The sequence below is a fragment of the Lagopus muta genome, chromosome 18, assembly GCF_023343835.1.
Source record: "Lagopus muta isolate bLagMut1 chromosome 18, bLagMut1 primary, whole genome shotgun sequence".
NCBI classification, from domain to species: domain Eukaryota; kingdom Metazoa; phylum Chordata; class Aves; order Galliformes; family Phasianidae; genus Lagopus; species Lagopus muta.
Window position 1 is genome coordinate 9,895,551 of NC_064450.1, and position 12,025 is coordinate 9,907,575.

The window sequence follows — 12,025 nt, forward strand, 5'->3', positions numbered from 1 at the left end:
TATTGCTGTCTGTGTCTGTAAAATGTGCATGTTTGTAAAACGACTGTGATGCTTTGAAAGAACTAAGTCAAAGTTCTTAATGTAGTAAAATTCTCTCATGATGTTGTAAGACAGGACTCAAAGCTGTATCGCTGATCACACATTACCTTGCTGAGCAGAGCAAATTCCACCCAATTTTGACTCCTTATTTCATTTCTGCTGCAGTGCCCCACTTTCACCTGCAATGAAAAGATCAGAAAAAACTTTCAACCTACATATGTGTGATTTGAAAATCCATGCATGTCATCCCCAGGATGCTTTCTGGCTTTACGGAGCATAAAGGTTTATTTGGCACTGCTGGTTTGCTTTTGAGGGTTTTCTTAACTATGCTGATACATGAAATGAGGTTTGATCTGTTCACTTAGGATATGAAGCAAATAATCATGAGAATGTTTATGTAACATTTAATAAAAAGAATATCATTATATCCTATCTCATGTTCCATTGCATATGCAACATGCCAGGAAATTGCATTGGTATAAATCAGATTTAAAAAGAAAAATCTTCCTTCTAACCTGCTTTCAAAAGATTTTATTTTGTTTTTCAGGTAGAGCAGTGAGTCTGTCTGCTCTTTACATTGGAGTACTCTTAGAGAAGTAAATTTTTGGAGACTGTTTTGCTGCTGATTTTTAATCATCTTCCATATTATGTATATAGTTTTGTGTTTCTTGATCAACTCCATTCTGTGTTGTGCCAATTTTAGTTGAATCTTCTGGAAAGAAAATATTTGATAGATTATTTTTCAGTTATTTTAGTGGCAGCTGTTTGTTTCTCAGTGATTTTTTTTGTTTGCTTTTAAATAGTTTTGTCAGGCATAAGGACATCCTTCTGCTGGGAGTTTGGGAAGGTTTTATTTACTTATGGTTTTTTGTTTGTTTGTTTTAGGGCAAACCTCCAACAAAGAAGGCTAAAGTTCTACAAAAACAGCCACTGGTGGCTAAATTAGCAGCCTATGCTCAGTACCAAGCAACTTTACAAAACCAGGCAAAGACTAAAGCAGGTATGGTCAAATAAAAGAGCTGAAACACTTCTAGTAATACACAATAGGTTTCACTGGCAGTTTCCTAAATGCAGTTACTTTCTCTCAGCAGCTGTCCCTGTGGAAGGCTTCAGCTGGGGTAGCTACATCAATAGCAATAGCTTTACAGCAGCTCCTGTCACTTGTTTTAAACACGTAAGTACTTCTTCAGTGCGTTGTCCTTTTGTGTGCATGTCTGTATCAGAGAGAGGATCCACCTTAATTCTTGAATTCATTTCACAAAACGCATCTTAAACATTTTAAAGCTTCGCACTGTGGAACTCTTACTGTAAACTCTGCTAGTATGACTATCATTTAGATACAAACCTATGTTTCTGTTTGTTCTTTAAACCATTCTGAATGCTGTGAGTTACTCTCATCGTGCTTGCTTTCATAAATATAGGATGAGTCTCAAATGCTTCTGATACTATTTTTTTTTCCTCACTTCAGGGCACAAAAGCATGGAGTACAGTGTTAGGGTATCACACAACCAGGTCACACAATGCTGTATAGTTACAAAATGCAGTTTAGATCGAGTCAGACTTGCTCTAGTGCATAGAGCTGATCTTTTCATTAGTTATTTGGGTTTGGGATTATTTTTATTAGTTTTCAGTCAGTTCTCCCTGTCAGCTCTGCTGCTGGCTGGTGTAGGAATGAAGGAAGATGGGGCCTCTTCCTAAACCTGAAATTAAAAAGTATGCTTTCCTTTGTGTTACAATTGTGAAATTGCAAACAAAAGGTCCTCAGCTATTAAAGTCATGACAGAGTGTAGCTTGGGGATTAGGAAAGCATTTACCAGCATCTGTCTTCATGTGTTTGTTCAAATCTACTTATTAGATATTGTTTAACATATTGTCTAAAATCATCTCATAAGTAAAAACATTCTGAAAAAGTCTCACTTCTCATCATACTGTTTATTTCATTACATGGGAAGATGAAGTATTTTGGCTTCCAATGAGAGTTTTGGTTTTGCTCAGTTATCTGTCAAAAATTTGTCTCAAGTTAAAAATCTTGCTTCCTAGAAGTTTTTCATAATGGAGAAGAGAGAGAAATTCTCTCCAGCTCTGGAATTCACACTGAGCCCTGTTGGTTCCTAAATCAGAGCAAGGGCTCTTTCTTGGCAGTTGACAGAACCATTGATACTCCTTAACAGAGCCCAGAACAGTCTTGCATTAGGATAGGTTTGTTAATTTGTATTGAATTTCATGTGCTTAAGCACGTTTGCACTTTGCTTTCATAATTATGTACGTGTTGCAACAAGTAATTTCATAAGTGTGTATCAAAAGGCCACGTTTGATATTGTAACCTGTGCTATTACAGCAAATGCTTCCCCTGTCCTTAACTGGGATACATCTACAGCAGTAACACCACTGATAAATGGAGCCCAAACATTCCGTAGTAAAAGGAGCCTTATCTTTCTTACAGCTCCACTCATTAACCTGAGTAGAACAGCAGTAATGTGAGTGGGCACAGTACCAATGTTTGTACTCTACCTTGAAATCTTTCACAAGCTGTATGGCAATGGCTGCTGAGGAGCGTTGTTTATTCCACGTCTTTGAAAAACATGTCCAAAGCAGTCAGAATCTGGAAGCACACTGGTCCTCTCCTCCTGTTAGATATTTCTCTCCCTCTCACCTCAAGTATTTTTCTTCTCTTGATTTCTTTTGTTGTTAGTTTGCTCGAGGGGAGCACTTCCAGGGTTTTGCACTAGGTGGCGGTGCTTTGCCTTTAATTTTTCATCACTTTCACATTGCCTTCAATGGTAAGGCCAGAGGTGCAGGTACTGTTGTGCTGTAGTGGCAGAGTATCCCTATGGTTCAGGGACTGGTAGAATTTCTTTGCCATTTAAATTCTGAGTCCACTTTCAAATCTGGAATCATGGTAATTTTGATGCCATCCAAGGCCATTAGGAGTCAATTATTTAGCTGAACAAAGATTTTCTGGGTTAAGCATATGGGAATAGGTAGTGCTTAGGCATTCTTTTCAAACCCTGTCCAACTGAACCTTCCTGATTGCGACTTACCTTGCAGAGAAGGCAGCTGCTGCTCACAGATAAACCCTCCCAAGTCCTCTCCTGGAGCAGGAAGCAGTGAAGCAGATTTTCTTTGTTGGGAATAACATGAAATGGATCTCTTCATCATAAGTCGGAAAGGTAAATTTGTTCTTACCTGTAAATTATGGTTCTGCTAGTTCATGCTATGCCAATCCAGACTTCAGAGTTACCTTGCCAGCCAGCAAATGAATAAGACTTTACACTTATGTAGTACTTTGATTTTTTTAGTTTATTTTTTCCTCCAAAGCATTGTGCAAACATTAATTGCTTAATTGCACAAATACAGAGAAGACATTAAGGAAGATGGCTGTTACAGCCCTGGTTTATCCAGTCTTCCTCATTTAAGAGTAGTTACCATGCACAGTATACCAGGTATACCATCACTTCAGGACAGTAATGTTATCTGGCTTTTCAGTAGTGATGCTACACAGGATGGCTTCCTTCTGAAGGGTGAGCCGTAAGGATTGGTGTAGGAGAACTAGCAGAACCAATATTTTCACAGACAAGGACAAATTTAACTTTCTGCTATTTCCCTCTATACCAATCCATGTTCTAGAAATAAAAGCATTTGTGACATTTTTTAATCGGTTGAAGGGGGAAGAACTTCTTTGATAGAATCTTCCTCTGAATCAATGGAGTAGATGAGCAGGCAGTAGCGTTTATTTTAGTGAAGTGCAGCTGGATTAGAAAATTATTCAGCTCTGCTATTTTTGATTTAGATTTGTGGCTCTATGCAAGGCAACCAGATTTTCTAAAATATGCTCTTTGAAAAGTTATTTCCCCATTTCAATTCAAAAAGCCGCAAGTGTCAATTTGGAGATGATAGTGGAAATGTAATAGGACTTGATTAAGAAGTTGCATCTGCATACTTTGTGTGTGAAAATAAACCGTCATCTTGAAAGTTGTTTTCTTTCTGTCTACCAGATGGCAGAAAAGAGCTCTGCAGGGTGGGCTGGTGTAGATGGGACATAGCAGAGCATGAAGAGACCAGGCTTCAAGAATAAGAGATCTTGCTATGACTGATTTTTCCTTTAATAGTTAAAACTTGATTTAAGTTTTGCATGCCTAACCTCAAATATTGCATAAGTGGATGCTATGCCCTTCAAAGTCTTTGGAGCTGCTAGTTGGACACTCCAGCAAAATTCCCTTATTGTAATTTCCAATCTTTCAGGAAGTATTAATCCAACTTTCTTCACTTGTGGGTAACAGGCAAAAAAATCTATGAAGCTGGAGGCTGTTCCCAGAGAGCTGTCAGTTCTCTGTGCTTCCAAATAGCCTTGTAACAAAACATGGCCTTACAATACTGTCTGCCCACTACAAAAAAAATCCCAGAAGATTCCTTCAACTGTCCCTTTATGTGGATGTTCTAATGATTGATCAGGACTCTTCTCAGAATGTGAAATCTTTCTTTTGACTGTTGTCCTAACATAACCAAAATCCAAGCATTGCCATTCTTGGTGGAGTTTCATTTAGACTGGCTCACTGTATATTTTGTTACTGTTAGCTTCAGCTGAGTAGCTTTTAAGGTTTTAGATCCTTGAACACTGTGTTTCTGGTATCTCTACTATAGAATCTTTGACAATTTTTTCATGATGCTCTGTTCAAAAAAAATTCCTGAAATCAAACTAAATGTTGGGTTTTTTTATCTCCAGTTTCCAAAAACACTTCAGACTTTATCGAGCTTGTATTTCTTGTTGTTGTTAACATATTAGTCTAAGCTTTCATGACAGTGTGTGAGGAATTTAGCTGGGCGTTTTCCTTTGATGTTCATTAAAGTGGTAGAACTCTACCTCCTCTTTTTGGCTGCTTAGTAGAATGATGGCATGCAGGTGAGTTGGAAGCCTGTTTGCTCTGAGAGGGTGTGAGCTATGGGTGATAAAAACCCATCAGAATAAAACTTCAGAATAGATTTGAGAAATAACTTTAAGCATTTTTTCAGACGTATTACAGATCTACAGAACGTAAATGTTTTGATGTCTGTGGAATGGATTAAGTGCCAAAACTTTCTGCTAAGAGAATTGCAGAGGAATTATACCATTCCTACCTAAAATGAGCAGGTATCATGTAGTCAGAGCATAGTGGAAGGAAGAGGACCAATGAAAATGTGTGCTTTATGGATGTTTGACCTTGAAAGCCTATGGTGGTTGTAGGAGGTAGACTGTAATAGTAGTAAACCAGCACTATGCACAAGCTTCAGATCAAAACCAAGCTAGATTTCCATAGGCTATTTTCTTGCTGTATGTTTGTTATCATGTATATTGATAATCATCTTTAAGTCACTTATGAAACAATAATCAGCAATATCAACAACAAATCTTGTGCTGTAAGCAGAGTGGTGAGCTCTTTACTTTCCTCCTACCTTAAATGCTAGGCACCTATGGGGACGTGCTGGGGTGACATCTCAGAAGGAGTGCGAGTGGAGGTTCCGAACACGGACTGCAGCCTGCCTACCAAAGTCTTCTGGATAGCTGGAATTGTGAAATTAGCAGGTGAATATATTTTGATTGCAATTACTAAAGTAGTCAAAATAATTATGCAAAGGTAGCTTATAGTGTAGTCAGCAGTCACTTGGTTAACAGAATGCTGACACCATTAAAAGGTCAGAGCTGTATCACAAGATTATATTTTCCACCATTATCACTGTTGAGCTGTTTTACAATATCTTCAAATTGGGTTGGTTGGTTTGTTTTTTATTGCTAGATTTCATTGTAATGGTGCTGGATGAAGGATAAAAAATTGAAAAATAGCAAGCAAGTCTTGTTAGAAAAATCGCTATCTTGGCTAAAAGCGAAGGTGAAAATTCAAGGTTCACATAGCTAAAATATCAAAAAGCAGAGGCTGTGAGTAACAAAGGAATTCTTATCTGGAACATTGGAAGCTCCATGCTAACACAAGGAGGAATTTCTTTACTGTCAGAATGATGCAGCGTTGGAGCTGGCTGCCCAGAGAAGTGGTGGAATCTCCTTCTCTGAAGATGCTCGAGACTCATCTGGGTGCCCAACTCTGTGGCCTGTAGTCTTTAGCAAAGAGTTGGACTCAGCGTTCTCTAGGGGTCCTTCCAAGTCCTACAATTCTGTGATTTTCCCTGTGTGTAACTTGTGAAGGTTTATGATACAAGAGGTTTAGTTAAAATGCTCTGATAACATGCAGCATGTGCCTTAAGAATAACATTCTTTAGAAAGTTCTAGTCTAGAAAATCTGATGTAGTATCTGTTATGACTGGTAAGTTTTAATTGATCTTTTTAAAATCTTACATTTTTCATGTGATTTTACTTTCAGGCTACAACGCTCTGCTAAGATACGAAGGCTTTGAAAATGATTCAAACCTTGACTTCTGGTGCAACGTTTGTGGGTCTGATATCCACCCAGTTGGTTGGTGTGCAACCAGTGGGAAGCCTTTAGTCCCTCCTCGAAGTATGTAAATAGTAGTCTTACTGATCGCTACAGTTAAGTCTTCTTTAATTTGCTGGTGGTTCTGATATCAGCATTCTTTGCCATAGCAATTCTGCCAACAATTGTTCATAAATCATTGATCTAATGGAAAAACAGGGACTTGACTCACACTTAAAGCGCTTCCTGTGGTACCCCTCCAGAATGACTTTGTTTTTAAGATCAAGGTGGAATTGCTTAGCTAATCAGTGTTGTGAATATCCAGGAGTTTTATTTATATTTTGTGATTAAACTCTTTGCCCAAACATACCCATACATTTAATCTTCTGACTCCTCACTGAACTGTTTTCATTTGAGCTTTTAAAGTCATCTAGGATTTCTTATTTACCTATTCCAGACTGTAACATTGTCTCTAATGGACACACAAAAAAACAGTGGCTTATTTTGTCCCCTTCATTTGCAACAGCCATCCAACACAAATACACAAACTGGAAAGCTTTTCTAGTGAAACGACTTACTGGTGCCAAAACACTTCCTCCGGACTTTTCTCAGAAGGTAAGGCTGATGCAGTATCAGTGATGTACTGCAAACAAAGGGGCGGTGCAGAGAGAAGAGCTGTATTTGTTAGTGGCACGTTAGCTCCTTCTGCAGAGAGGATGATAATTCCTTAGTGCAGTTTTCACAGGGATCTCTATTTTCCATTTATCTCCATGTTTATCAGAAGGCGGTTCTCTTTGGAAAGCTGTTTCCTCTAGCAGAAGTAATTTTCTTTAAAAACTAGTTAGTCTGTTTTAATTTTAAAGTACTCATAAATGCTAATAAGCTACCTTGTAATATGTAAGAAAAAATCTGATTTCTCTAATTCAGCAGTGATTTCAGTTGTGAAGTGTTTCAGGGAACTGAACCATCTGTCGCTGTGCGCAGGTCTCCATGCAATGAAGCTGATATTTTCAAATGTTAATAGCTTTCATCTGCTCCCAGCTAGATTTGTTTGCTGTCTTTGTCGTGTATGGTAGCTGCCTGCACGATGTTTTCTGTGTTTATTTATTGATATTGTGAGATGGCATGTTGCTTTTTCAATGGGAATCTGAGAAGTACTGTTGTCTCGCTCTGCAGCTAGTATTCCTCCCCATTTTTTTTCTGAAGATGTTCGTTTATATTTAAAAATGGCTGAGTGGAAGCCAAATCAAATTGGCAAGGCCCAAGCACTGGTGGAGATTACAAAATGCTGAGTTGACTGGAAAGCACTTTTAAACAAAATAGGTTCTCACTGTGCAGGATAGTCACTCTGTCATTCTGTTCCTTTATTTTTGGTGTACGATGGGGTATGTTTGAGTGGTAAACTTTCATTATGTTTGAATTTTATTTTTCATTGCTAATACGTTAAAATATTTTGATCTTGCATTTGAAGAGCTATGTTCTGAGTGGATAATAAAGAAATAAATCTGTTGAAATTGTTGGTCAAGGTAATTTAATCTGTTATTAACTGAACAAGCTTTCATCGAACCAAGGGAATCATTTAACCCCTGTGAGAGCTGTATGAGGCTGTACTTAAATGAAATGATGCCATTGTAGGATCTATTCAGGTTAGTCTTGTTAAGATATTGCATCTTGCTGCGGTTGCAAGGAGGTGGCAGATAAATCACGTGTCGTTTGTGCCAGCTGCTTAGCAAGTGCCGGAATTAAATGGGAAGTTCTTTGATGTTGCGCTTTGTAGAAGACCAATCACTAAGCCAAAATAACATATCTTTACAGAGTCTTTTTCCTGTTATTTTAAGGTGTCTGAGAGCATGCAGTATCCATTCAAAACTTGCATGAGAGTGGAGGTCGTTGACAAAACACACCTGTGTCGAACGAGGGTGGCTGTTGTAGAGAATGTCATTGGGGGAAGGTTGAGGTTGGTGTATGAAGAGAGCGAAGACAAAACGGATGATTTCTGGTGCCATATGTACAGTCCACTCATCCATCACATTGGTTGGTCTCGAAGCATAGGACACAGGTTCAAGAGATCTGGTAAGCCTGTTGCTTGTCAGAGGTGTCTGTGGGCAGTAGTGGCGTGGGGAGAATTAAGCAATGCTGTTGCTTTATACAGTTAATAAAACTAGTTTGGCTAATTACTTTCTAACGATGCCTAATGGTTTTACCAATTACACTGCCTTTGTAGAGTTTCAGTTCAGTGTACAACTGGTCTGCAGGAAATTGAACTGCAATATTCAAGCATGCTACAAATTTCATTTTTTATGAAAAAAATGAACCTGGAATTATACTGTTCTGCTCTACTACTTTCTGCATTTGTCTCTTTTGTACACTGCAACATGAGCAAGTATGCAATGGGATACTGATTTCTGTCTCTCCCAGTGTAAGGAATATTCTTTTTGTATTGCAAGACCTAGGTGTTGTAGGGGCTGTTAGGAAATGAGCAGGGAAGACGATGGTTTAATAGATGGTGTATGGTTTAGATCCTTGTTATCTCAAATACTTTTAATTTGAAATATTTAAGGTCCATAAATAGGAAGAAAAAGTTTTTTTGAATCTTTCTGTCTTTCATTGTGAATGTGCACCTTGTCAGAAACAGAATTTCCATAAAAGATTTCCCAACGCAGCCCTTCAAGACAGTTTTCTGACTACTTAAATTTTCACTGGAGCTGTTTATAAACAAGAGACATAAAGAACAGTGCTGTTTTCCAGAAGTAATGTCTTAATGTTTCTAATAGGATTTCAAGGACTTACTTTGCAAGGTGGGATTCAACACTTGGCAAAAATAAGCTGTGTATGTGTGCAGAGAGTAGACTTACTGTATAGAAACTGTGATTATATAAATGTAATCTGTTAGAAAAGAGGGAGTGTTGCCTTTTTTTTTTTTTTTAAAGCTTCTGTATATTGGTAGCAAAGTGGTGATGCAGTTAAGCAGTCTTGGTTTTTTTTCTGTAAATGAGGCTGTGTTATAGAGGTTGTTCAGATGGAAGTCAGTGGGGAGAATGGAGAGTGCTCCCCAGATTTGTGTGCAGTCTCATCATAGAACTAACAGGTGATTGCACTCCAGCAGTTAATATGTTAAGAAAAAGGTGTTGCCTACTCTGTTACCAAAAACTGTTGTTAATATGCACTGCTGTTCCTTACAGATATTACAAAGAAACAGGAAGGACACTTTGATGCGCCCTCACATTTATTTATGAAGGTGAGTTTGCTACCAGGAATGTTCTTATGTCAGTCGATTGAGGACCTGGTGTGTGTGAAACAGACCTGGAAGTCATGGAAGTATGCCCAGCAGAAGCACTGGTGAATTGTAATTCACACAGTTTAATAATCTGTCCTTCTTGTTGTAAGCAGAGGTGACAGTGCAGGTATTTCACCCTGTTCCTGTGCTGTGACTGGCTGTTAGATTCTGAGCTTCTGGTGCCGTCATCTGACTTCATGATTATTTTTTTAGGTGAAAGAGGTTGACACAGCTGGAGAGTGGTTTAAAGAAGGAATGAAACTGGAAGCTATAGACCCCTTAAACCTTTCAGCAATATGTGTGGCAACTATTAGGAAGGTAAGGAGGCCAGTGTTTGTTGTCAGAAGACAGGCAGGACCATTTTACATTCACCTTTGTTCAGGTTAGAAACAAAGCTCAGGAAATGAATCCATTAAGTTATATACAACTACTGTGAAGGAGAACATACTCATGTATGTTTGATTTTAATCTCTGGAGATTCAGCCTTACGTTTAATTTATGCTGTGCTTGTGAGATTAATTTTCAAGACAGTCTACTGCTAATTATCCCAAGTATTTTGCCATTGTATTCAAAATAAAAGCCTCATCTTGCTTGCTTGCTGGAATCTATGAAGATAAGCTATATCTAGATTGATTAAAAGGGATCTCATCAACATTAAGTCTTTACTAAAAGGGAAAGAAAATGGACAAAAAGAGTAGCTTAGCAACTTTGCATAACCTTACCAATGAGTGTGGTCATTATTTCAAATCTCTTTTTCTTAATAGTGTGCAGAATATCTTTCAAGCTAGAGTAAACTGAAACATAAAGCTTTAAGATAGAACTGATATACTCACAAAAAATAAACTAGAGCTCAGAAAAAGGAAATGTTCATCTCATAACTTTGCAGTTATCAAAGGTACATTTGACAGTAGAGCACACAATCTTGGAGACAGGTATGATTTCAGTTTGTTTTGCTTTTCCTGTTTTATTGTAATTGAATGTTCTTCTGAGTACTTTCATTATTAGTTATTTTTCACTCTTGAAACATGGCATGCTTTCTTTCTAGCCTTATCACACAGTTAAAGGTATTTAATGTAAAATTTTGTTTTTCTTTACAAAGGTTTTAGCAGATGGCTATCTTATGATTGGGATTGATGGCTCAGAAGCAGCAGATGGGTCTGATTGGTTTTGTTACCATGCCACTTCCCCTTCTATTTTCCCTGTTGGTTTCTGTGAAATTAACATGATTGAACTAACTCCACCCAGAGGTACATATAGAATTCTGACCACATTTTATTTTGAATATTTTTCAGTGATATTGTATGTGCCATATGCTTTGTATTTTAAATCAGTCTACAAAATTCATTTCACTTTTTAGGACACTCTCAAGTCAGAAACAAATAAAACAGTGCAACTTGAAAGTAATCTTCAAAACAGAGACAAACTTCTGAGAAAAAGGGAGATTGAACCTCCTTATGATACACTGGCTAAAATAATTTGCCTTTACTGCCGTAAGTTGAGGACAGCCACTAGTTGAGCAGCATAGCTTGATGTGAATGGGAAGTATAAATATGCAAGTCACTGCATGGTCTGCTCATAAATTGCTGTTGCTTGGCGCGTCCAGACCTCCAGAGGGTTTAATGGACATGGTAGGGAATCTCAGACTTGGGCAAATAGTGACAAAGCTGTAAATTTCTGTAGGGTGTGCACAAACCTGACCTGCAGGGAAGTGGCCATTGGAGCTGTTTGCCACATAATCCCTTCTGTGAGAATAAGCTGTCTGCCCACCACACGTGTGCCTACAGGAGGCTCTTACTGCCTCCACCTTTTGATTTGTATTATCGAGGTCCAGCAGCTTGTAGAGAGGGTTTGAATTAGGCATGTAGCAGCAGATGGTTTTTCTTCATTCTCCTTGCTGGCTTCTACCTGTATTTATTGAGTGATTTTCTAGGTAATAACTACATAACACAACATGAAGAATGTCTTACTTTTACTATTGCGCACGAATGAATTTGTCATCCTTGAGTATGTGTTCAGTGCATTTGAGGCAGATTTACTATTTTCCAGTTAACTCATCTAGCGAATGTATTGCCTGGAAACTCGTGAGCGTGGTCACACCTGCAAAATGTGCTGCAGGAGTCTCTTGCAGTTGTGGTAGTTGTTGCATGGGGCAAAAAGTGTCCGTATCAACAGCAGCTAATTCAGAAGTGACTACGCTAAAAGATACAGAAATCAAATTCCCTTTTAAGATGAAACTTTTTTTCACTCTTCAAAGACTTTACACAACAGTGTGCAAATTCTGTTGCCACGTTTATCATACTGTTGTGTT

At 38.2% G+C, this 12,025-nt stretch overlaps 1 protein-coding gene across 10 annotated transcripts in view; it reads left to right on the forward strand.

Annotated features, from left to right (window-relative positions):
* MBTD1 (mbt domain containing 1) overlaps positions 1–12,025 on the forward strand; it is a 29,068-nt gene that overhangs the window by 8,901 nt on the left and 8,142 nt on the right. For all 10 annotated transcript variants that reach the window (XM_048965459.1, XM_048965463.1, XM_048965464.1 and 7 more), the window contains 9 exons: positions 925–1,039; positions 1,131–1,213; positions 5,482–5,599; positions 6,390–6,524; positions 6,967–7,055; positions 8,279–8,513; positions 9,623–9,678; positions 9,931–10,035; positions 10,817–10,964. In XM_048965459.1, coding sequence (XP_048821416.1) covers positions 925–1,039; positions 1,131–1,213; positions 5,482–5,599; positions 6,390–6,524; positions 6,967–7,055; positions 8,279–8,513; positions 9,623–9,678; positions 9,931–10,035; positions 10,817–10,964 — 1,084 coding nt within the window. The remainder of the gene's footprint in view (positions 1–924; positions 1,040–1,130; positions 1,214–5,481; positions 5,600–6,389; positions 6,525–6,966; positions 7,056–8,278; positions 8,514–9,622; positions 9,679–9,930; positions 10,036–10,816; positions 10,965–12,025) is intronic.